General features: G+C 48.3%; 1 protein-coding gene across 1 annotated transcript; it reads right to left on the bottom strand.

Moving 5' to 3' along the window:
• Nucleotides 1-3,688: 3,688 nt before the first annotated feature.
• Nucleotides 3,689-16,898, bottom strand: CREG1 (cellular repressor of E1A stimulated genes 1). The gene is made up of 4 exons (XM_038757899.1): nucleotides 16,585-16,898; nucleotides 7,707-7,826; nucleotides 6,631-6,815; nucleotides 3,689-4,655 (listed from the first exon to the last, which is right to left on the bottom strand). The coding sequence occupies exons 1-4, from the start codon at nucleotides 16,894-16,896 to the stop codon at nucleotides 4,652-4,654; spliced, it is 621 nt and encodes a 206-aa protein (XP_038613827.1). The 5' UTR covers nucleotides 16,897-16,898; the 3' UTR covers nucleotides 3,689-4,651.
• Nucleotides 16,899-23,905: the final 7,007 nt, after the last annotated feature.

Genomic DNA, 23,905 nt, shown 5'->3' on the forward strand with positions numbered 1-23,905 from the left:
CTTAGCAAATACACAATTATTATTATTATTAAGGCTGCGGGACTGAAGGGCGGACTGGGGTAGGGTCCAGTGGCCGGGAGGCCTGCAGGCAAAGCTGAGGCCTCAGCCCGCCATCGCGGCCCCTCACGGCCGCCCTCGTCGTCGTGCTGAAGTGAGGCGCACCGTCGTCGTCAGCCTCGCGCACGCCACGGGGAAAGCGCGCGCATGCGCGCGGCCCAGAGGGCGGGGCTGGCAGGGAAAGGCCGGAAGTGACGTCACGAGACACCGGGGCCCCGAGGGGGGCGCGCGCGCGCAGGCGCACGGAGAGCGTTCCGTCCCCCTTCGCCCTAATTCTTTCATTCATTCATTCATTCATTCATTCATTCATTCATTCATTCATTCAATCAATCAATCGTATTTGTTGAGCGCTTACTGTGTGCAGAGCACTGGACTAAGCGCTTGGGAAGTCCAAGTTGGCAACATATAGAGACAGTCATCATCATCAATCGTATTTATTGAGCGCTTACTGCGTGCAGAGCACTGGACTAAGCGCTTGGGAAGTACAAGTTGGCAACGTATAGAGACAGTCATCATCATCAATCGTATTTATTGAGCGCTTACTGTGTGCAGAGCACCGTACTAAGCGCTTGGGAAGTCCAAGTTGGCAATATATAGAGACAGTCATCCTCATCAATCGTATTTATTGAGAGCTTACTGCGTGCAGAGCACTGTACTAAGCGCTTGGGAAGTCCAAGTTGGCAACATATAGAGACAGTCATCATCATCAATCATATTTATTGAGAGCTTACTGCGTGCAGAGCACCGTACTAAGCGGTTGGGAAGTACAAGTTGGCAACATATAGAGACAGTCATCATCATCATCATCAATCGTGTTTATTGAGCGCTTACTGCGTGCAGAGCACTGTACTAAGCGGTTGGGACGTACAAGTTGGCAACATATAGAGACGGTCATCATCATCAATCGTATTTATTGAGCGCTTACTGCGTGCAGAGCACTGTACTAAGCGCTTGGGAAGTCCAAGTTGGCGACATCTAGAGCCAGTCCCAACCCAACAGTGGGCTCACAGTCTAAAAGGGGAGACAGAGAACAAAACCAAACATCCTAACAAAATAAAATAAATAGAATAGATATGTACAAGTAAAATAAATAATAGAGTAATAAATATGTACAAATCAATCAATCAATCAATCAATCGTATTTATTGAGCGCTTACTGTGTGCAGAGCACTGTACTGAGCACTTGGGAAGTCCAAGTTGGCAACATCTAGAGACAGTCCCTACCCAACAGTGGGCTCACAGTCTAAAAGGGGGAGACAGAGAACAAAACCAAACATACTAACAAAATAAAATAAATAGAATAGATATGAACAAGTAAAGTAAATAAATAAATAAAGTAATAAATATGTACAAACATATATACATATATACAGGTGCTTTGGAGAAGGGAAGGAGGTAAGATGGGGGGGATGGAGAGGGGGATGAGGGGGAGAGGAAGGAAGGGGCTCAGTCTGGGAAGGCCATTCATTGACCTGGGAAGGTCATTCATTCATTCAATCAATCATTCATTCAATCATTCACTCATTCAATCATATTTATTAAGCACTTTACTGCAATTAAATACATATTTAATACGTATTCAATCGATTGAATGAATGAATGAATGTAAAAGAGAGAGAGAGGAAGGGGGGAGGGAGGGAGCCACTCTAGAGGGGTGAGCTCTATAGGCCACTCCTTTTCCTCCTCCTTCCTTTGTTGAAGCTCACTTTCCCTGGGTATTAAATTCATTGGCCCTGCCTCTGCCAACCTGCCCCATAAAGCTATTAATGACCATCTGATAATAGTAATGATGGTATTTGTTAAGCGCTTAACTACATGCCAAGCAGTGTTCTAAGCGCAGGGGTAGACACGGTGATCAGGTTGTCCCACGTGGGGCTCACAGTCTTAATCCCCATTTTACAGATGAGGTTAACAGGCACAGAGAAGTGAAGTGACTGGCCCAAAGTCACCCAGCTGACAAGTGGCGGAGCAGGATTAGAACCCAAGACCTCTGACTCCCAAGCCCGGGCTCTTTCCACTAAGCCTTTGAACAGTGCTTTGCACATAGTAAGCGCTTAATAAATGCTATTATTATTATTATTATTATTATTATTATTATTATTATTATTATTATTATTAATCCATGCTGCTTCGGTCTACCGAGCCCTCTGGTGGCCAATAAATTCGTAACAACATCCACTACAGTTTTCTTTTTTAGGGTATTTGTTAAGCGCTTACTATGTGTCAGGCACTGTACAAAGCGCTGGGGTAGATCACATGCTAATCAGGTGGGACACAGTCCTTGCCCCACGTTGGACTCACAGTTTTAATCCCCATTTTCATTCATTCATTCACTCAATGGTATTTATTGAGCGCTTACTGTGTGCAAAGCACTGGACTAAGCGCTTGGGAAGTACAAGTTGGCAACATATGGAGACGGTCCCTACCCAACAACGGGCTCACAGTCTAGAAGGGGGAGGGAACTGAGGTTCAGAGACGTGAAGCGGCTTGCCCAAGGTCACGTGGCAGACAAGTGAGCCCACTGTTGGGTAGGGACTGTCTCTATATGTTGCCAATTTGTACTTCCCAAGCGCTTAGTACAGTGCTCTGCACATAGTAAGCGCTCAATAAATACGATTGATTGATTGATTGGTGGAGCCGGGATTAGATCCTTCTGCGTCCCAGGCCTGTGCTCTATCCACTGGGCAACACCGCTTCTGTTACTGAGTGACTTTTACCCCCCAGCTATTCTTGTTCAATCAAGAAAATGATTAAGGCCCTCTCTCTTTTTTTAATGTTATTTGTTAAGTATTTACTATGTGCCAGGCACTGTACTAAGCACTGGGTATATTAAAGCAATTAAAATTGGACACAGTCCATGCCCCTCATGGGGCTCACAGTCTTAAATCCCCATTTTGCAGAGGAGGTAATTGAGGCCCAGAAAAGTGAAGTGACTCGCCCAAGGTCACACAGCAGACAAGTGGCAGAGGCAGGATTAGAACCCAGGTCCTTCCAGCTCTGCTTCTCTTAAAACTGGTTCTCTTTATTTTGCAAACCCTCCTTTCTGAGAAAGCTTTTTGGGACTTTTAGGAGAGCTTTCACAGGACTTCCAATGGGAAATTAGAGCTTTCCAGGGAAATCCGATGAGAAGTGGCGGAGGACAGGATGAAGATGTCTTAGATTTGGTCTGGTCCGTCAATCAATTTCACCCCACCCACAGCTTTTTGGCAGACCGAGGAGGAAGCACTTCTCCCTTTCCTCAAAACAGTAACTGGCCAGGCTCCCAGATAACATTAATTATGGTATTTGTTAAGTGCTTACTATATGCCAGGCACTGTATTAAGCCCTGGGGTGGACACAAGCAAATCCGGTTGGACACAGTCCATGTCCCACACAAGGCTCACGTTCTTCATCCCCGTTTCACAGATGATGTAACTGAGGCACAAAGAAGTAAAATGGCTTGCCCAAGGCCACACACCAAAGTGGCAGAGCCGGAATTAGAACCCACAGCCTTCTGACTCCATGCTGTTTCTCTGCCAAAGAGCAGTTTATCCACCTAACCCCTCACTAACCCCCAACCATCAAATCGGAATACCAAAAAGGCAATGAGCAGCGGGGCCCAAAGCACAAAAAAGTAATACCGAGGCCTCTGTCCAATGCAATCAAACGCATTTCCATGAAAATAGAGATTTTAATTATTGCTTGGCCAGATAAAATCAATTTCACATAATCAAACTTCAGAGAAAATGTATGGACATTCTCCTCAAGCAGAAGGAAAGATTGCAAGAGATTAGTAACTCAGTTTTGTAGCTTCTGAAGACGTTCGATGAGGCAGTTTTTCCTCCGCAGTTGAATTCAGCAGTCTGATGCCACACTGCACAGCTCTGTGTAGACTTTTCTAAACAGATTCTGTGCTTTCCGGGTGGATTTCTCAAACTCCTTTCACCTGCGAAGCTCTAAAAGTCCTTTATAAACATTGTAGACGATAGCTCGATATTCACATTCCTATTTCACGCCTTTAAAGAGGCTGAGGGTGTCAGGTCTGTATCCCAGAGCTGTGAATTGAATCTAAGAGGTCTTCCCTTCCTACTGCTTTAAATACCACTTCAAAGGCAGAATTCCCCTCCAAATCCCTCCTAGAGTTCTTGTACAATTTTAGGAATTATTCCAAATGGAGCTAGTCTCATATGAGGCAAACATAATCTATCAAGATTATTCAAGAAAAGAAAACCAACTTGTTTTCACCAGTGTGTAAAATTAAGACAGCGATGAAAGCCCAAAATGGGGGAAATTCCTTAGATCTGGAAGTCCTTGAGGTCTGAGCATTTAGGAGATTAACCACATAACAGCCTCTTCAAGGATCTCAGTTTTGTCATCGCAAACTAACACCCACCTTCTTTATACATAAATGGATTTGGGCTCCATCGGCATTTAAAGTGGGGTCGTAATGCTATTGAAAAATAATTTCATCCGTGGAGATTGCACACCTCTCTTTTGCAGGAAATCCAGCAAGTGAATATAAGCTCTTCATTTTAGAACTACGCATGGAGAAGCTTTAGTGGCTTGCACCTATCCCATCCAGAGAATCTTCACGCCGCCTCAGTCACCAAACTTTTCATCTAGAAAGTGGGGGGAAGAGAGAATTCTTTTACTGAGAAGGCTTGCTCTGACACCGATATTCAAAGTGAACACGTGGGAATGGAGAAAAATTCAAATCAAAGACCCTCACGGAGTCTTGGTTCCGCAGGCTCAAGAATGACGATGTTTTGGTTTCTTTCCAAATCTCCACTCTTTCCCCATATGACCCTGACCTCGAGGGTTGCCCAGTGGATAGAGCACAGGCCTGAGAGACAGGACCTGCATTCTAATCCCAGTTCTGCCACTTTTTAAAAAATGGTACTTGTTGAGCGCTTACTATGTGCCAGGCAGTATGCTAAGCACTGAAATAGGTACAGTCTAATCAGGTTGGGCACAGCTCAAGTTCCACATAGGGCTCCCAGACAGTCTTAATCCCCATTTTACAGATAGGGAACTGAGGCACAGAGGAAGAAGTGAAGTGACTTGCCCGAGTCACCGGCAGACGAATGGCGGAGCTGGGATTTGAACCCAGGTCCTCCTGACTCCCAAGCCGGTGCTCTATCCATTAGGGCATGCTGCTTCTCACTTATCTGCTGGGTGACCTTGGGCAAGTCAATTCACTTCCTTGTGCCTCAGTAACTTCATCTGTAAAATGGGGATTAAGACAGTGAGCCCCATGTGTAACATGGACAGTGTCCAACTTGATTAGCTTGTATCTACCCCAGCGCTTTTTTTAAATGGTATCTGTTAAGCACTTATTATGTGCCAGGCACACTCAGTAATAATAATAATAATGATAGCATTTATTAAGCGCTTACTATGTGCAAAGCACTGTTCTAAGCGCTGGGGAGGTTACAAGGTGATGAGGTTGTCCCAAGGAGGGCTCACAGTCTTAATCCCCATTTTACAGATGAGGGAACTGAGGCGCAGAGAAGTTAAGTGACTTGCCCAAAGTCACACAGCTGACAAGTGGTGGAGCCGGGATTTGAACCCATGACCTCTGACTCCAAAGCCCGGGCTCTTTCCACTGAGCCACGCTGCTTCTCTTACAGTGCCTGTAAGAGTGCCAGTACAGTGCCTGGCGCGTAGTAAGTGCTTAACAAATTAACAAATTAGCTCTCCTGAACTAATATCAATCAATCACCGTCTTAATCCCCATTTTGCTAATGAGGTAACCGAGGCACGGAGAAGTGAAGTGACTTGCCCAAGGTTACACAGCAAACAAGTGGCGGAGGTGGGATTACTTCTACTTCTCTACAAGACGAAGCTTCCCACACCCTCCAGATGCCTGTAGCTGATCGGGTGGAGTCGTCGACGGGGCAGAATTCGTTGTGAGCAGGGAATATTTCTGTTTTTTGTTCTATTATGCTCTCCCAAGCGCTTAGTCCAATGCTCTGCACAGAGTAAGTGCTCAATAAACGAATGAATAATGAAAATACCATTCCAAATGCAGTGATTTCAGGACTATTTCTCGTTATTCACAGCTCATTTTGAGCAGGAAACATGCCTGCTTCATTGTGAGCAGGGAATATTTCTGTTTTTTGTTCTATTATACTCTCCCAAGCGCTTAGTCCAATGCTCTGCACAGAGTAAGTGCTCAATAAACGAATGAATAATGAAAATACCATTCCAAATGCAATGATTTCAGGACTATTTCTTGTTATTCACAGCTCATTTTGAGCAGGAAACACGCCTGCGAATTCCATTACACTGTCCTCTCCCAAGCGCTTCGTCCAGTGCTCTGCACGCAGTCCGCGCTCAATAAATACCACCGATTGATTGATATTTTCCTCTCGGATTAACCTAATTTCCTCATTTTGAGCAGGAAACGCTCCCGCTACTTCCGTTACACTGTCCTCTCCCAAGTGCTTCGTCCAGTGCTCTGCACACAGTCCGCGCTCACTAAGCACCACCGATTGATTGATATTTTCCTCTCGGATTAACCTAATTTCCTTGGACCAGTGGGTCAGCCCCATCCCGAGGGGATGAGGAGGAGGCGGGTTCCAAAATACTCACTCGGGTTTGACCGCGAAATATTCTTCCGGTGTCACTATTTTAGCGCCGCCAAAGTAATCCAGGACCCAGATGTTGGTGATGTTCAACTTGGCAATGAACCAATTGTGGCTCGAAGGCCACGTTTCCATCTCGGGGTGGCGGCTGAAGAGCGAGTGCTTGGCGAAGTCCGCCTCCGTACCATTGACCTGAAGAAAGGAAAATCGACGGCAACGTAGGGGGACGAGTTTATAAGCGAAGAAAACATTGAGTCACCTTCTCTCTGCACTTTTTTGATGGGATATGTTAAGTGCTTACTAGGTGTCAAACACTGTTCTGAGTCCTGGGGTAGAGACAAGTTAATCAGGCTGGAAAAAGGGGATTAAGACTGTGACTCCCACAAGGGACATGGACGGCGACCAATCTGATTATTTCATAGCAGTTTTGCGCTCACTATAGTGCCTGGAAAATAGTAACAGCGCTTAACAAATACCATTAACAAAAAAGAAGTTAAGGAATTGTCCATTAGCACGCCGACATAATTCAAGCAGGGAAATTTTCCAAAGGCAAGACGGCTTTTTGTCTGTAGCACAGTGCTTGCCCCAAGGAAGCACTGTGACCTAGTGGGTTGAGCCTAGTGTCCTGGGAGTCAGAAAGACACGAGTTCTAATTCCGCCTCCACCACTTGTCTGCTGTGTGGTGTTGGGCAAGTTACTTTGCTTCTCTGGGCCTCAGTTCCCTCATCTGTAAAATGGGGATGAAAACTTAGGAGCCCCATGTGGGACAGGGATTGGGTCCAACCTGATGAGCTTGTATTTACACCAGCACTTAATACAGTGCCTGGCACATAGTAAGTGCTTAACAAATACCATTCAATAAGCACTTAATAAAGTAATGAATAATAACTAGGTTTTGGCCCTAAGTCGAAGACAGATCCATTGGGTTTATTTTCAGTTCTCTATTTTGAGAAAATGCTACTCTGGTTGGTTTTGCTCCCACTGAGGAATCATTTAAATTACTCCCACGATGAACGAGTAAAGTCTTCAAAGGTTAGTCTGAAAACCCGCGGGGGGGGTCCTTATAGAATATTAATCACTTACCTTTTCGATAATCCCTGAGAGCATTATATGGGCACAAAGAGGACTCTGAGGGTCATACCCATGTTTCTTACAGAAATGCGTCTGGGCTAGAGACATCGTCAGAGTGGCATTTGGATTCACCTGCGAAATGAGAATGAAGACATTCTGATCAACACAAAATATAGTGCCTGAAAAAAAATAAAACATCCTAGGGCATGTTTTAAGGGTGATTTGATTTCATCTGTTTTCTCTTATTTAAACTGCCCTTTAAATCAATCAATCACTGGTATGTATCAATCCATTGTATTTATTGAGCACTTTCTGTGAGCAGAGCACTGAACTAAATGCTGGGGAGAGGACAATAGGACAGAGTCGGTAGACCTGTTCCCTGCCCACAAGGAGCTTACAGGCTAAAGGATTTAATAAAAACAGGGAATAATTACGGTACTTGTTAAGCACTTACTATGTGCCAATCAATCAATCAATAGTATTTATTGAGCACTTACTGTGTGCAGAGCACTGTACTAAGCACTTGGGAAGTACAAGTCGGCAACACATAGAAACAGTCCCTATCCAACAGTGGGCTCACAGCCTAGAAGGGGGAGACAGAGAACAAAACCAAACATACTAACAAAATAAATACAATAGATATGTACAAGAAAAATAAATAAATAGAGTAATAAATATGTACAAACATATATACATATATACAGGTGCTGTGGGGAAGGGAAGGAGGTAAGATGGGGGGATGGAGAGGGGGACGAGGGGGAGAGCACTCTTCCAAGCACTAAGGTAGGTACAAATTAATCAGATTGGACACAGTCCCTGTCCCAGATGGGGCTCTCAGTCCTAATCCCCATTTTTTTCAGATGAGGAAACTGAGGCCCAGAAAAGTGAAGTGACTTACCCAAGGTCGCGCTGCAGATAAGTAGTGGAGCGGGGATTAGAACCCATGACTTTCTGATTCCCAGGCCCCTGCTTTATTCACTACACCATGCAGCTTCTCTGTATTAAGCTCTTGGGAGAGTGGGATACAATACAATTGGGAAACACAATCAAGGAGCGTCTCTGTATTAAGCTCTTGGGAGAGTGTGATACAATACAATTGGTAAACACAATCAAAGAGCTGACAGTCTAGAGGGAGAGACATTAACATAGATAAATAAATTACGGATCTGGACAGAAGTGTTGTAAAATATTTATTTATTTATTTTACTTATTTATTTATTTTACTTGTACATATCTATTCTATTTATTTTATTTTGTTAGTATGTTTGGTTTTGTTCTCTGTCTCCCCCTTTTAGACTGTGAGCTCCCTGTTGGGTAGGGACTGTCTCTATATGTTGCCAATTTGTACTTCCCAAGCGCTTAGTCCAGTGCTCTGCACACAGTAAGCGCTCAATAAATACGATTGATTGATTGATTGATTGGTGGATCCTGGATTTGAACCCATGACCTCTGACTCCAAAGCCCATGCTCTTTCCACTGAGCCACGCTGCTTCAAATATGTGAAGGAAGATACAACCGAGAGGATGGGTTTGGGGTAAGCTGAGATGGAAGTACTGTGACTAAGTTTGGACACAATCCCTGCCCCACATAAGTCTTCCAGCCTAAGTAAGAGGGAGATCTCATAATGAATCCCCATTTTTCAGATGAGGAAACTAAGGCCCAGAAGAGCGAAATGACTTGCCCAAGGCCACAGAGCAGACAAGTAGCAGGGCTGGAATTAGAACCCAGGTCCTCTGACTCACAGGACACGCCGCTTCTCTAGAACAAGAGCACGTTCAGCAAAAATAACAAATGTAACCCCTAATAATAATGATGACATGTATTAAGCGCTTACTATGTGCAAAGCACCGTTCTAAGCGCTGGGGAGGTTACAAGGTGATCAGGTTGTCCCACGTGGGGCTCACAGTCAATCCCCGTTTTACAGATGAGGTAACTGAGGCACAGAGAAGTTGAGTGACTTGCCCAAAGTCACACAGCTGATAAGTGGCGGAGCCGGGATTTGAACCCATGACCTCTGACTCCAAAGCCCAGGCTCTTTCCACTGAGCCACGCTACTTCTCTAACCGTCCCCCGCCCCCCAAAAAAATCTGAAAGTCAAAGGAACAGCAGTTTCACAGGCTACTTCTGCTCTTTCCCCTGAGCTCAGGGGATGGGGGAAGCAAAAGCAGTCCCCCCGTTGACAAATTAAGGAGTATGGCCCAGTGGAAACACCCTGGGCTTGGGAGTCCGAAGCCCTGGATTCTAAACCCGGCTCCGCACACTTGTCTGCTGTGTGACCCTGGGCCAGTCACTTCACTTCTCTGTGCCTCGGTTACTTCATCTGTAAAACGGGGATCAAGGCTGTGAGCCCCACGTGGGACACGGATTGCGTCCAACCTGACAACCTTATATTCACTCATTCAATCGTATTTACTGAGCGCTTACTGTGTGCAGAGCACTGGACTAAGCGCTTGGGAAGTCCAAGTTGGCAACATATAGAGACGGTCCTGACCCAACAGTGGTATAAATAAAATATTTATTTTATTTTGTTAGTAAGTTTGGTTTTGTTCTCTGTCTCCCCCTTCTAGACGCTGCTGGGGAGGGGCTGTCTCTATGTGTTGCCGACTTGTACTTCCCAAGCGCTTAGTACAGTGCTCTGCACACAGTAAGCGCTCAATAAATATGATTGATTGATTGATTCACAGTCTAGAAGGGGGTATATCAATCAGTCAATCAATCAATCGTATTTATTGAGCGCTTACTATGTGCAGAGCACTGTACTAAGCGCTTGGGAAGTACAAATTGGCAACACATAGAGACAGTCCCTACCCAACAGTGGGCTCACAGTCTAAAAGGGGGAGACAGAGAACAGAACCAAACATACCAACAAAATAAAATAAATAGGATAGAAATGTACAAGTAAAATAAATAAATGAATAAATAAACAGAGTAATAAATATGTACAACCATATATACGTATATACAGGTGCTGTGGGGAAGGGAAGGAGGTAAGATGGGGGGATGGAGAGGGGGACGAGGGGGAGAGGATGTGCAGAGCACTGTACTAAGCGCTGAGTTGGATGTGAAGAGGGAGGGACCCCCGGGCCAGAGGCAGGACACGGGTGAGAAGTCGGAGGCGAGATAGACGACCTCGACTATCTACCCCGGCCCTTAGTACAGGGTACTCCCATAGTGAGCGCTTAACAAAAATAAAGAAAAAATAATAATTCCATGTCATAGAGTTAAAAACAACACAATTTGCTGCCATAGAGTTTATTTGAGCGCTGCTCAGGTTTTCCCACTTAATTTGCGGAACTACTGCCATTGTGAAACCTGACAAACAGTTGCTCAAGTTGTCAATACTACAGTTTAAGGCTGAGTCACCAGGCTTTTTGGTATCATCTGCTCGCACAAGTCAGGTGATTTCAGCCCTCTCTGCTTGATAAGGGAACCCTACGTCAGTCAGTCAATTGTATTTATTGAGCGCTTTCTGTGTGCAGAGCACTGAACTAGGCGCTTGAGAGAGTACAATATAACAGACACATTCCCTGCCCATAACGAGCTTAAGGTCTCGAGAGGGAGAGTGACATTAACAGAAATAAATAGAAATAAATAAATGACGGGTCTGGGTGTAAGTGGTGTGGGGCTGGGAGGGGGAATGGATAAAGGGGGCAAGTCAGGAAAATAATAGTAATAATAATAATAATGATGGCATTTGTTAAGCGCTTACCATGGGCAAAGCACTGTTCTAAGCGCTGACGCAGAAGGGAGCGGGAGAAGAGGAAAGAAGGGTTTAGTCAGGGAAGGCTTCATGGAGGAGATGGGCCTTCATTAATAATAATAATAATAATAATAATAATGGCATTTATTAAGCGCTTACTATGTGCAAAGCACTGTTCTAAGCGCTGGGGAGGTTACAGGGTGATCAGGTTGTCCCACGGGGGGCTCTCAGTCTTAATCCCCATTTTACAGATGAGGTAACTGAGGCCCAGAGAAGTGAAGTGACTTGCCCAAAGTCACACAGCTGACAATTGGCGGAGCCGGGATTTGAACCCACGACCTCTGATTCCAAAGCCCGGGCTCTTTCCCCTGAGCCACGCTGCGTTCAGGCTTTGAAGGCAGGAGAGTGGTGGTCTGTTGGATCAATCGATCGGATTTATTGAGCGCTTACCGTGTGCAGAGCACCGTACTAAGCGCTGAGTTGGATGTGAAGAGGGAGGGACCCCCGGGCCAGAGGCAGGACATGGGTGAGATGTCGGTGGCGAGATAGACGACCTCGACTCTGGACTCTCCCAAGTACCGAGTGCGGTGTTCTGCACACTGTGAGTGCTCAATAAATAGCACTGATTGATTCCCCACAGTCTCTATCCCACTCGGGGCTCCAAGAGGGGAGGATACCAGATAGAGAAGCAGCGTGGCTCAGTGGAAAGAGCCCGGGCTTGGGAGTCAGAGGTCCTGGGTTCTAATCCCGGCTCCGCCACTTGTCAGCTGTGTGACTTCGGGCATGTCACTTCACTTCTCTGTGCCTCAATTCCCTCATCCGTAAAATCGGGGTGTGAGCCCCATGTGGGACAACCTGATAACCTTGTATCTATCCCAGCGCTTAGAACAGTGTTTCGCACATAGTAAGCGCTTAATAAATACCATCATTATTATTATTATTACTTCACCTCTCCGGGCCTCAGTTCCCTCAACTGTCAAATGGGGATGAATAATAATAATAATAATGGCATTTGTTAAGTGCTTACTATGTGCGAAGCACTGTTCTAAATGCTGGGGAGGTCACAAGGTGATCAGGTGGTGTGCAGAGCACTGTACTAAGCGCTTGGGAAGTACAAGTTGGCAACGTATAGAGACGGTCCCTACCCAACAGCGGGCTCACAATCTAGAAGGAGGAGACGGAGAACGAAACAAAACATATTAACAAAATAAAATAAATAGAATATGTACAAGTAAAACAGAGTAATAAATACGTACAAACATATACACATATTATTACCAATTATTATTACTAACGCCCTTGTCCCCCAATTTTGGGCTGCTCTACTCCTGGGCTGAGCCCAGGCGCTTAGCGTAGCGCTCTGCATATAGCAGGCGTTTAATAAGTACTCTTAATGACGAGATTATCGATTAGCAGATCGATTATTGGGGTTCGGGGCTGGTTAAACCCGGGCCGCGCTCAATAAGTAACCCCACCCGGGGTTACCGCCCTGGGCCGCTGACCTGCATGGCCTAGTGGAAAGAGCCCGGGATTTGGAGTCAGAGGTCATGGGTTCGAATCCCGGATCCACCACATGTCTGCTGTGTGACCTTGGGCAAGTCACTTAACTTCTCGGAGCCTCAGTTCCCTCATCCGTAGAATGGGGATGAAGGCTGTGAGCCCCATGTGGGACAACCCGATCACCTTGTATCCCCCCCAGCGCTTAGAACAGTGCTTTGCACATAGTAACCGCTTAACAGATGCCATAAAAAAAAGAAAGTCACTGAACTTCTCTGAGCCTCAGTTCCCTCATCTGTCAAATGGGGATGATGACTGTGAGCCCCACGTGGGCCAACCGGATCACCCTGTATCCTCTCCCCTGGTGCTTAGAACAGTGCTTGGCACATAGTAAGCGCTTCACAAATCAATCAATCGTATTTATTGAGCGCTTACTGTGTGCAGAGCACTGTACTAAGCGCTTGGGAAGTACCAGCTGGCAACATATAGAGACGGTCCCTACCCAACATCATCATCAATTGTATTTATTGATTCAAGGCCCTGCTGAGAGCTCACCTCCTCCAGGAGGCCTTCCCAGACTGAGCCCCTTCCTTCCTCTCCCTCTCGTCCCCCTCTCCATCCCCCTCATCTTATCTCCTTCCCTTCCCCACAGCACCTGTATATATGGATATATGTTTGTACATATTTATCACTCTATTATTTATTCTACTTGTACATATCTATTCTATTTATTTTATTTTGTTAGTATGTTTGGTTTTCTTCTCTGTTTCCCCCTTTTAGACTGTGAGCCCACTGTTGGGTAGGGACCGTCTCTATATGTTGCCAACTTGTACTTCCCAAGCGCTTAGTTCAGTGCTCTGCACACAGTAAGCGCTCAATAAATACGATTGATGATGATGATGATTGAGCGCTTACTGTGTGCAGAGCACTGGACTAAGCGCTTGGGAAGTCCAAGCTGGCAACATAGAGAGACGGTCCCTGCCCAACAGTGGGCTCACAGTCTAGAAACAAATGCCATTATTATTATTATTATTATTAAGACAGTCCCTACCCAACAGTGGGCTCAGTCTAGAAACAAATGCCATTATTATTATTATTATTAAGAGACAGTCCCTACCCAACAGTGGGCTCACAGTCTAGAAACAAATGCCATCATTATTATTATTATTATTAAGAGACAGTCCCTACCCAACACTGGGCTCACAGTCTAGAAACAAATGCCATTCTTATTATTATTATTAGAGACAGTCCCTACCCAACAGTGGGCTCACAGTCTAGAAACAAATGCCATTATTATTATTATTATTATTATTAAGAGACAGTCCCTACCCAACAGTGGGCTCACAGTCTAGAAACAAATGCCATTATTATTATTATTATTATTAAGAGACAGTCCCTACCCAACAGCGGGCTCAGTCTAGAAACAAATACCATTATTATTATTATTATTATTAAGAGACAGTCCCTACCCAACAGTGGGCTCACAGTCTAGAAACAAATGCCATTATTATTATTATTATTAAGAGACAGTCCCTACCCAACAGTGGGCTCAGTCTAGAAACAAATGCCATTATTATTATTAAGAGACAGTCCCTACCCAACAGCGGGCTCAGTCTAGAAACAAATGCCATTATTATTATTATTATTATTATTATTAAGAGACAGTCCCTACCCAACAGCGGGCTCAGTCTAGAAACAAATGCCATTATTATTATTATTATTATTAAGAGACAGTCCCTACCCAACACTGGGCTCACAGTCTAGAAACAAATGCCATTATTATTATTATTAGAGACAGTCCCTACCCAACAGTGGGCTCACAGTCTAGAAACAAATGCCATTATTATTATTATTATTATTATTAAGAGACAGTCCCTACCCAACAGTGGGCTCACAGTCTAGAAACAAATGCCATTATTATTATTATTATTATTATTATTAAGAGACAGTCCCTACCCAACAGTGGGCTCAGTCTAGAAACAAATGCCATTATTATTATTATTATTATTATTAAGAGACAGTCCCTACCCAACAGTGGGCTCACAGTCTAGAAACAAATGCCATTATTATTATTATTATTGTTAAGAGACAGTCCCTACCCAACAGTGGGCTCAGTCTAGAAACAAATGCCATTATTATTATTAAGAGACAGTCCCTACCCAACAGTGGGCTCACAGTCTAGAAACAAATGCCATTATTATTATTATTATTATTAAGAGACAGTCCCTACCCAACAGTGGGCTCACAGTCTAGAAACAAATGCCGTCATTATTATTATTATTATTATTATTATTAAGAGACAGTCCCTACCCAACAGTGGGCTCACAGTCTAGAAACAAATGCCATTATTATTATTAAGAGACAGTCCCTACCCAACAGCGGGCTCAGTCTAGAAACAAATGCCATTATTATTATTATTATTATTATTATTAAGAGACAGTCCCTACCCAACAGTGGGCTCACAGTCTAGAAACAAATGCCATTATTATTATTATTATTATTATTAAGAGACAGTCCCTACCCAACAGCGGGCTCAGTCTAGAAACAAATGCCATTATTATTATTATTATTATTATTAAGAGACAGTCCCTACCCAACAGTGGGCTCAGTCTAGAAACAAATGCCATTATTATTATTATTATTAAGAGACAGTCCCTACCCAACAGTGGGCTCAGTCTAGAAACAAATGCCATTATTATTATTAAGAGACAGTCCCTACCCAACAGTGGGCTCACAGTCTAGAAACAAATGCCATTATTATTATTATTATTAAGAGACAGTCCCTACCCAACAGTGGGCTCAGTCTAGAAACAAATGCCATCATTATTATTATTATTATTATTATTAAGAGACAGTCCCTACCCAACAGTGGGCTCACAGTCTAGAAACAAATGCCATTATTATTATTATTATTATTAAGACAGTCCCTACCCAACAGTGGGCTCAGTCTAGAAACAAATGCCATTATTATTATTATTATTAAGAGACAGTCCCTACCCAACAGTGGGCTCACAGTCTAGAAACAAATGCCATTATTATTATTATTATTAAGAGACAGTCCCTACCCAACAGTGGGCTCACAGTCTAGAAACAAATGCCATTATTATTATTAAGAGACAGTCCCTACCCAACAGTGGGCTCACAGTCTAGAAACAATTGCCATTATTATTATTATTATTAAGAGACAGTCCCTACCCAACAGTGGGCTCAGTCTAGAAACAAATGCCATTATTATTATTATTATTATTATTAAGAGACAGTCCCTACCCAACAGTGGGCTCAGTCTAGAAACAAATGCCATTATTATTATTATTATTATTATTATTAAGAGACAGTCCCTACCCAACAGTGGGCTCAGTCTAGAAACAAATGCCATTATTATTATTAAGAGACAGTCCCTACCCAACAGTGGGCTCACAGTCTAGAAACAAATGCCATTATTATTATTATTATTAAGAGACAGTCCCTACCCAACGGTGGGCTCAGTCTAGAAACAAATGCCATTATTATTATTATTATTATTATTATTATTATTATTATTAAGAGACAGTCCCTACCCAACAGTGGGCTCAGTCTAGAAACAAATGCCATTATTATTATTAAGAGACAGTCCCTACCCAACAGTGGGCTCACAGTGTAGAAACAAATGCCATTATGATTATGATGATGATGATGATGAGTATGATGATATACCTGCAGGTCTCCGACGGAGAGCTGCAGGGGGCTGAAGTAGAAGTAGGGGACGCCGGTGCCGGTGCCGTGCCCGGCCGGTCCGTCGCTGAGGGAGAAGACGTTGGCGAAGGGGCGGCCGCGGATGGCGTCCACCGTGGAGACGGTGCCCAGGGCGCCCCAGTCGCAGCTGTGGGCCACCCACCGGGCCACGCGGGCCGCCTGCTCCCGGGGCGGCAGCGCCCGGCACGGGGCCCCGGGCAGCAGCAGCGCCAGCAGCGCCGGCAGCAGCAGACACGGCGGCGCCCGCATGCCAACGGCCATGCCAACGGCCATGCCAACGGGAGGGCGGGCGACTCGTTCTCTGCAAGCCCAAGGTCTCTGCCCTCCGCCCGGACCCGAGGCCACGCCCCCTCTCCGCCCCCAGGCCAATGGGAGGGAGGGAACGGGAGGCCACGCCCCCCTCCCCGCCCCTCGGCCAATAGGAGAGAGGGGAAAAAAGGCGGCTCCGCCCTCCGTCCGGACACGAGACCACGCCCCCTCTCCGCCCCGCGGCCAATAGGAGAGAGGGGAAAAAAGGCGGCTCCGCCCTCCGTCCGGACACGAGACCACGCCCCCTCTTCGCCCCGCGGCCAATAGGAGGGAGGGAAAGGGCAGCCACGCCCCCTTTCCGGCCCTCGGCCAATAGGAGAGAGGGAAAAAGGCGGCTCCGCCCTCCGTCCGGACACGAGACCACGCCCCCTCCCCGCCCCGCGGCCAATAGGAGGGAGGGAAAGGGCGGCTCCGCCCTCCGTCTGGCCATGAGACCGCGCCCCCTCTCCGCCCCCCGGCCAATAGGAGGGAGGGAAAGCGCGGCCACGCCCCCTCTCCGCCCCTCGGCCAATAGGAGAGAGTGGCAGGGTGGCTCCGCCCTCCGCCCGGACCCGAGGGCACGCCCCCTCTCCACCTCCCGGCCAATAGGAGGGAGGGAAAGCGCGGCCACGCCCCCTCTCCGCCCCTCGGCCAATAGGAGAGAGTGGCAGGGCGGCTCCGCCCTCCGGCCGGACCCGAGGACACGGTCCTCCTCTCCGCCCCCCGGCCAATAGGAGGGAGGGAACGGGAGGCCACGCCCCCCTCCCCGCGCCTCGGCCAATAGGAGAGAGGGAAAAAAAGGCGGCTCCGCCCTCCGTCCGGACACGAGACCACGCCCCCTCTCCGCCTCCCGGCCAATAGGAGGGAGGGAACGGGAGGCCACGCCCCCTCTCTGCCCCTAGGCCAATAGGAGAGAGGGAAAAAGGCGGCTCCGCCTCCGTCTGGACATGAGACCACGCCCCCTCTCCGCCCCGCGGCCAATACGAGGGAGGGAGCGGGAGGCCACGCCCCCCTCCCCGCCCCTCGGCCAATAGGAGAGAGGGAAAAAGGCGGCTCCGCCCTCCGTCCGGACACGAGACCACGCCCCCTCTCCGCCCCGCGGCCAATAGGAGAGAGGGAAAAAGGCGGCTCCGCCCTCCGTCTGGACATGAGACCACGCCCCCTCTCCACCCCGCGGCCAATAGGAGGGAGGGAAAGGGCGACCACGCCCCATCTCCGGCCTTCGGCTAATAGGAGAGAGGGGGGAAAAGGCGGCTCCACCCTCCGTCCGGACACGAGGCCACACACCCTCTCCGCCTCTCGACCAATAGGAGAGAGGGAAAGGGAGGCCACGCCTCCTCTCCGCCCCTCAGCCAATAGGAGAGAGCGGCAGGGCAGCTCCTCCTTCGGTCCGGGCCCGAGGCCACGCCCCCCTCCGCCCCTCGGCCAATAGGAGAGAGGGAAAAAGGCAGCTCCGCCCTCCACCCGGCCCCGATGACACGCCCCCTCTCCGCCCCCCGGCCAATAGGAGGGAGGGAAAGCGCGGCCACGCCCCCTCTCTGCCCCTCGGCCAATAGGAGAGAGTGGCAGGGCGGCTCCGCCCTCCGGCCGGACCCGAGGACACGCCCCCTCTCCGCCCCCCGGCCAATGGGAGGGAGGGAAAGGGCGGCCACGCCCCCCTCTCTGCCCCTCGGCCAATAGGAGAGAGGGAAAGGGCGGCTCCGCCCTCCGCCCGGACCCGAGGACACGCCCCCTCTCCGCCCCCGGCCAATAGAAAGGAGGGAAAGCGCGGCCACGCCCCCTCTCCGCCCCTCGGCCAATAGGAGAGAGGGAAAAAGCTGGCTCCGCCTTCCGTCTGGACCCCGAGTCCACGCCCCCTCTCCACCCCTAGGCCAATAGGAGAGAGGGAAAAAGGCGGCTCCGCCCTCCGTCCGGACCTGAGACCACGCCCCCTCTCCACCCACTGGCCAATAGGAGGGAGGGAAAGGGCCGCCCGGCTCCCTCTCCGCCCCTCGGCCAATAGGAGAGAGGAAAAAAAAGGCGGCTCAGCCCTCCGCCCGGACCCGAGGACACGCCCCCTCTCCGCCCCCAGCCAATAGGAGGGAGGGAAAGGGCGGCGACGCCCCCTCTCCGGCCCTCGGCCAATAGGAGAGAGCGGCAGGGCGGCTCCGCCCTCCGTCTGGACATGAGACCACGCCCCCTCTCCGCCTCTTGGCCAATAGGAGAAAGGGAAAAGGCGGCTCCGCCCTCTGCCCGGACCCGAGGCCACGCCCCCTCTCCGCCCCTCGGCCAATAGGAGAGAGAGAAAAAGGCGGCTCCGCCCGGACCCGAGGACACGCCCCCTCTCCGCCCCTAGGCCAATAGGAGGGAGGGAAAGGGCGGCCACGCTCCCTCTCCGCCCCTCGGCCAATAGGAGAAAGGGAAAAAGGCGGCTCCGCCCTCCGCCCGGACCCGAGGCCACGCCCCCTCTCTGCCCCTTGGCCAATAGGAGAGAGGGAAAGGGAGGCCACGCCCCTCTCCGCCCTTCGGCCAGTAGGAGAGAGGGAAAGGGAGGCTCCGCCCTCCGTCCGGATCTGAGACCACGCCCCCTCCGTCCCCAGGCCAATAGGAGAGAGGGAAAGGGCGGCCACGCCCCTCTTCACCCCCTCGGCCAATAGGAGAGAGCGGCAGGGCGGCTCCGCCCTCCGTCTCGTCCCGAAGCCACGCCCCCTCTCCGGCCCTCGGCCAATAGGAGAGAGCGGCAGGGTGGCTGGTGGAAAACTATTGAACTATTAAAGCCATTGAACTATTGAACTATTTTGTTAATGATGTGCATCTAGCTTTACTTCTATTTATTCTGATTCATTCATTCATTTAATCGTATTTATTGAAAGTTTACTGTGTGCAGAACACTGGACTAAGCGCTTGGGAAGTCCAAGTTGGCAACATCTAGAGACGGTCCCTACCCAACAGCGGGCTCACAGTCTAGAAGGGGGAGACAGACAACAAAGCAAAACACATTAACAAAATAAAACAAATAGCTTCCCTGGAAGACACCTTTAGGTGGCCCAAAGTTCTCCCCAGTTTTTCCTGTTGGAGCAGAGCCTGAAGTCCCTCCTTTTTCCATTTACAAAAACTTGGTCTGCCAGTTCTGCCACGATGAAACCAAACCCTTCTGGGGGAAGGTGCCAGTTCTGAACCCTGAGGAGTGAGGGAGACCGCAAACAGAGAAGCAGCGTGGCCCAGTGGATAGAGCCCGGGCTTGGGAGTCAGAAGGACCTGGGTTCTAATTCCCGCTCTGCCACTTGTCCGCTGTGTGACCTTGGGTGAGTCATTTCATTTCTCCGGGCCTCAGTTAACTCCTCTGTGAAACGGGGATTAAGACTGCGAGGACCGTGTGGGACAGGGACTGTGTCCAACCTGACAACCTTGTACTTCCCAAGCGCTTAGTACAGTGCTCTGCACATAGTAAGCGCTCAATAAATACGATTGATGAACCTGATTACCTTACACCTACCCCGGCGTTTATAACAGTGCCTGGAACCTAGTAAGTGCTTAACAAATACCATAAAACCTGTGATTTTTGTTGCTGGGGTTGTCTGAAGGCCCCATCTTGTCTAGCTGGGAGGTTTTGCTGTGTGACTAGGCTTTGCTGGAAGTGGAGGATGAAGCAGGGCAATCACGAGGAGGCAATTAGAAGCCACCCCCAGCCTCCCGCCTCTGCCCTTCTCCCACGCAAGCCGGAATTTGGGAGCGGGGTCAGGGCTCTGGAATTCAAGAGGGGGTGGATTGGCAGGTAGCAGCTCCGGACTTTCAATCAGTCAATCAGTCAAGAGCAGGGAATGATAATAATATTTGTTAATCGCTTACTATGTGTTAGGCACTGTACTAAGCGCTGGGGCGGATACGAGCAAATCGGGTTGGACACAGTCCCTGTCCCCCGCGGGGCTCACAGTCTCAATCCCCATTTTACAGGTGAGGGAACTGAGGCCCGGAGAAGTGAAGTGACTTGCCCAAGGTCGCACAGCAGACAAGTAGCAGAGCTGAGATTAGAACCCATGACCTTCTAACTCCCAGGCCCATGCTCTATCCACTATGCTATGCAGAATGTGTCTACCAACTCTGTTATACTGTCTTCATGATGATGATGGTGATGGCATTTGTTAAGCGCTTACTACGTGCCAAGCACTGTTCTAAGCGCTGGGGGGGATACAAGGTGATCACGTTGTCCCACGTGGGGCTCACAGTCTTCATTCCTATTTTATAGATGAGGTAACTGAGGCTCAGAGAAGTTAAGTGACTTGCGCAGGGTCACACAGCAGACACGTGGGGGAGCCGGGATTAGAACCCATGACCTCTGACTCCCAAGCCCGGGCTCTTTCCACTGAGCCACGCTGCTTCTCCCAAGTGCTTAGTACAGGACAGTGCATCCAGTAAGCGCTCAATAAATTCATCATCATCAATCGTATTTATTGAGCGCTTACTGTGTGCAGAGCACTGGACTAAGCGCTTGGGAAGTACAAGTTGGCAACATATAGAGACAGTCCCTACCCAACAGTGGGCTCACAGTCTAAAAGAAATTCCCTCGATTGGGAAGCAGCACGGCCAAATGGATAAAGCCAGCGCACCTGGGTTCTAATCACGGCTCTGCCACTTGCCTGCTCTGTGACCATGGGCAGGTCGCTTGTACTTCCCAAGCGCTTAGTACAGTGCTCTGCACACAGTAAGCGCTCAATAAATACGATTGATTGATTGATTGACTTCTCTGGGCCTCAGTTTCCTCAATACCTGTCCCTCCTGCCTACATAGATGACCGTGGGCCTTGCTAAACCTGTACCTATCCCAGAGCTTAGAACCGGGTTTGACGCACAGGAAGTGCTTAACAAATACCATTAAGAAAAATGTTGTTGTTCACCCGACAGGAATGTCTACGAGGGAGTTTGATTGCCACTTCTTGGGCATTTGCCAGGTCCTGCCAGATTCCACCTCCTTCCCCCAGGTGGATGGGGAGAATTTTTTTTCTGGTATTTCTTAAGTGCTTACTATGTGCCAGGCACAGTAATAATAATAATAATAATAATGGTGGTATTTGTTAAGCGCTTACTACGTGCCAAGCACTGTTCTAATCACTGGGGTGGATATAAGGTAATCAGGTTGTCCCACGTGGGGCTCACAGTCTTCATCCCCATTTTACAGACGAGGGAACTGAGGCACAGAGAAGCGACTTACCCAAAGTCACACAGCTGACAAGTGGTGGATTCGGAATTAGAATCCATGACCTCTTGACTCCTGAGCCCGTGCTTTTTAATAATAATAATAATGTTAATGATGGTATTTGTTAAGCACTTATTATATGCCAAGCACTGTTGTAAGCACTGGGGTAGATCCAGGGTAATCGCATTGTTCCATGTGGGGTTCACACTTTTAATCCCCATTTGACAGATGAGGTAACTGAGGCACAGAGGAGGTGAAACGACTTGCCCAAGGTCACACAGCAGACAAGTGGTGGAGCCGGGATTAGAACCCACGTCCTTTGACTCCGAGGCCCGGGCTCTTTCCACTAAGCCACGCTGCCGCGGACACATCCCCTGCCCACAGGGAGCTTCCAGCCTAGAGGGTTTTTTTATGCTAGCTCCTGCTGACTCCCAGTATTGGGAAGTCTTTCGTTCAATCATGTTTATTGAGCGCTTACTGTGTGCAGAGCACCGTACTAAGCATATAGCCCCATACTAAGCGCATTGCCATGTCTCCAAGGCTAACCTGCTCACTGGGCCTCCATCTCGCTGCCGACCTCTCGCCCACGTCCTGCCTCTAGCCTGGAATGCCCTCCCTCCTCATTTCTCACAGACAGTGAATCTCCCCCCCACCCCGTCCCTTCAAAGTCAAGTGTTTAGTACAGTGCTGGGCACTCAATAAAGCTCAATAAAGTTACAACTGGTTCAATCTCATCTTATCTTGACTGGATTACTGCATCAGCCTCCTCTCTGACCTCTCATCCTCCTATCTCTCCCCACTTCAGTCTACACTTCACGCTGCTGCTCGGATCATCTTTGTGCAGAAACGCTCTGGGCATGTCACCCCCCTCCTCAAAAATCTCCAGTGGCTGCCAGTCAACCTACTTATCAGGCAAAAACTCCTCACCCTGGGCTTCAAGGCTGTCCATCACCTCACCCCCTCCTACCTCACCTCCCTTCTCTCCTTCTCCAGCCCAGCCCGCACCCTCCGCTCCTCTGCTGCTAATCTCCTCACCGGGCCTCGTTGTCGCCCGTCCCGCCGTCAACCCCCGGCCCACGTCCTACCCCTGGCTTGAAATGCCCTCCCTCCTCACATCGGCCAAACAATCACTCTTCCCCCCATTCAAAGCCCTACTGAGAGCACACCTCCTCCAGGAGGCCTTCCCAAATTGAGCCCCCTTTTTCCTCTCCTCCTCCCCACCTCCCCCGACCTCCTTCCCCTCCCCACAGCACTTGTATATATTTGTACATATCTATTCTATTTATTTTATTTTGTTAATATGTTTTGTTTTGTTCTCTGTCTCCCCCTTCTAGACTGTGAGCCCACTGTTGGGTCTCTATATGTTGCCAACTTGTACTTCCCAAGCACTTAGTACAGTGCTCTGCACACAGTAAGCGCTCAATAAATACCATTGATTGATTGATTGACTGTACAGATTTATTACTCTATTCTACCTGTACATATTTACTATTCTATTTATTTTGTTAATGATGTGTATTATAGCTATAATTCTATTTGATCTGACTATTTTGACACCTGTCTACGTGTTTTGTACTGTTGTCTGTCTCCCCCTTCTAGATTGCGAACCCGTTGTTGGGTAGGGACTGTCTCTGTTGCCGACTTGTACTTCCCAAGCGCTTAGTACAGTGCTCTGCACACAGTAAGCGCTCAATAAATACGATTGACTGAATGAATGGAGAAACTGTAGCTGGCTGTTGCAATTTTGGTTGTCTTATCTCTTTTCGTCCACACGAGGGCGTCGTTACTTCACCTTGGAATAATAATAAATCATTCATTCATT

This window comes from Tachyglossus aculeatus, chromosome 16 (assembly GCF_015852505.1).
Source record: "Tachyglossus aculeatus isolate mTacAcu1 chromosome 16, mTacAcu1.pri, whole genome shotgun sequence".
In the NCBI taxonomy this organism is placed as follows: domain Eukaryota; kingdom Metazoa; phylum Chordata; class Mammalia; order Monotremata; family Tachyglossidae; genus Tachyglossus; species Tachyglossus aculeatus.

What these genes read in the sequence shown, in the direction of transcription:
- CREG1 (XM_038757899.1), bottom strand. Translation starts at nt 16,896, where the DNA reads ATGGCCGTTGGCATGGCCGTTGGCATGCGGGCGCCGCCGTGTCTGCTG. An exon ending in TCTCCGTCGGAGACCTGCAG is followed by an intron (nt 7,827 to 16,584) that starts GTATATCATCAT and finishes CTCATTTCGCAG; the next exon opens with GTGAATCCAAATGCCACTCT. An exon ending in TCTCAGGGATTATCGAAAAG is followed by an intron (nt 6,816 to 7,706) that starts GTAAGTGATTAA and finishes TCCTTTCTTCAG; the next exon opens with GTCAATGGTACGGAGGCGGA.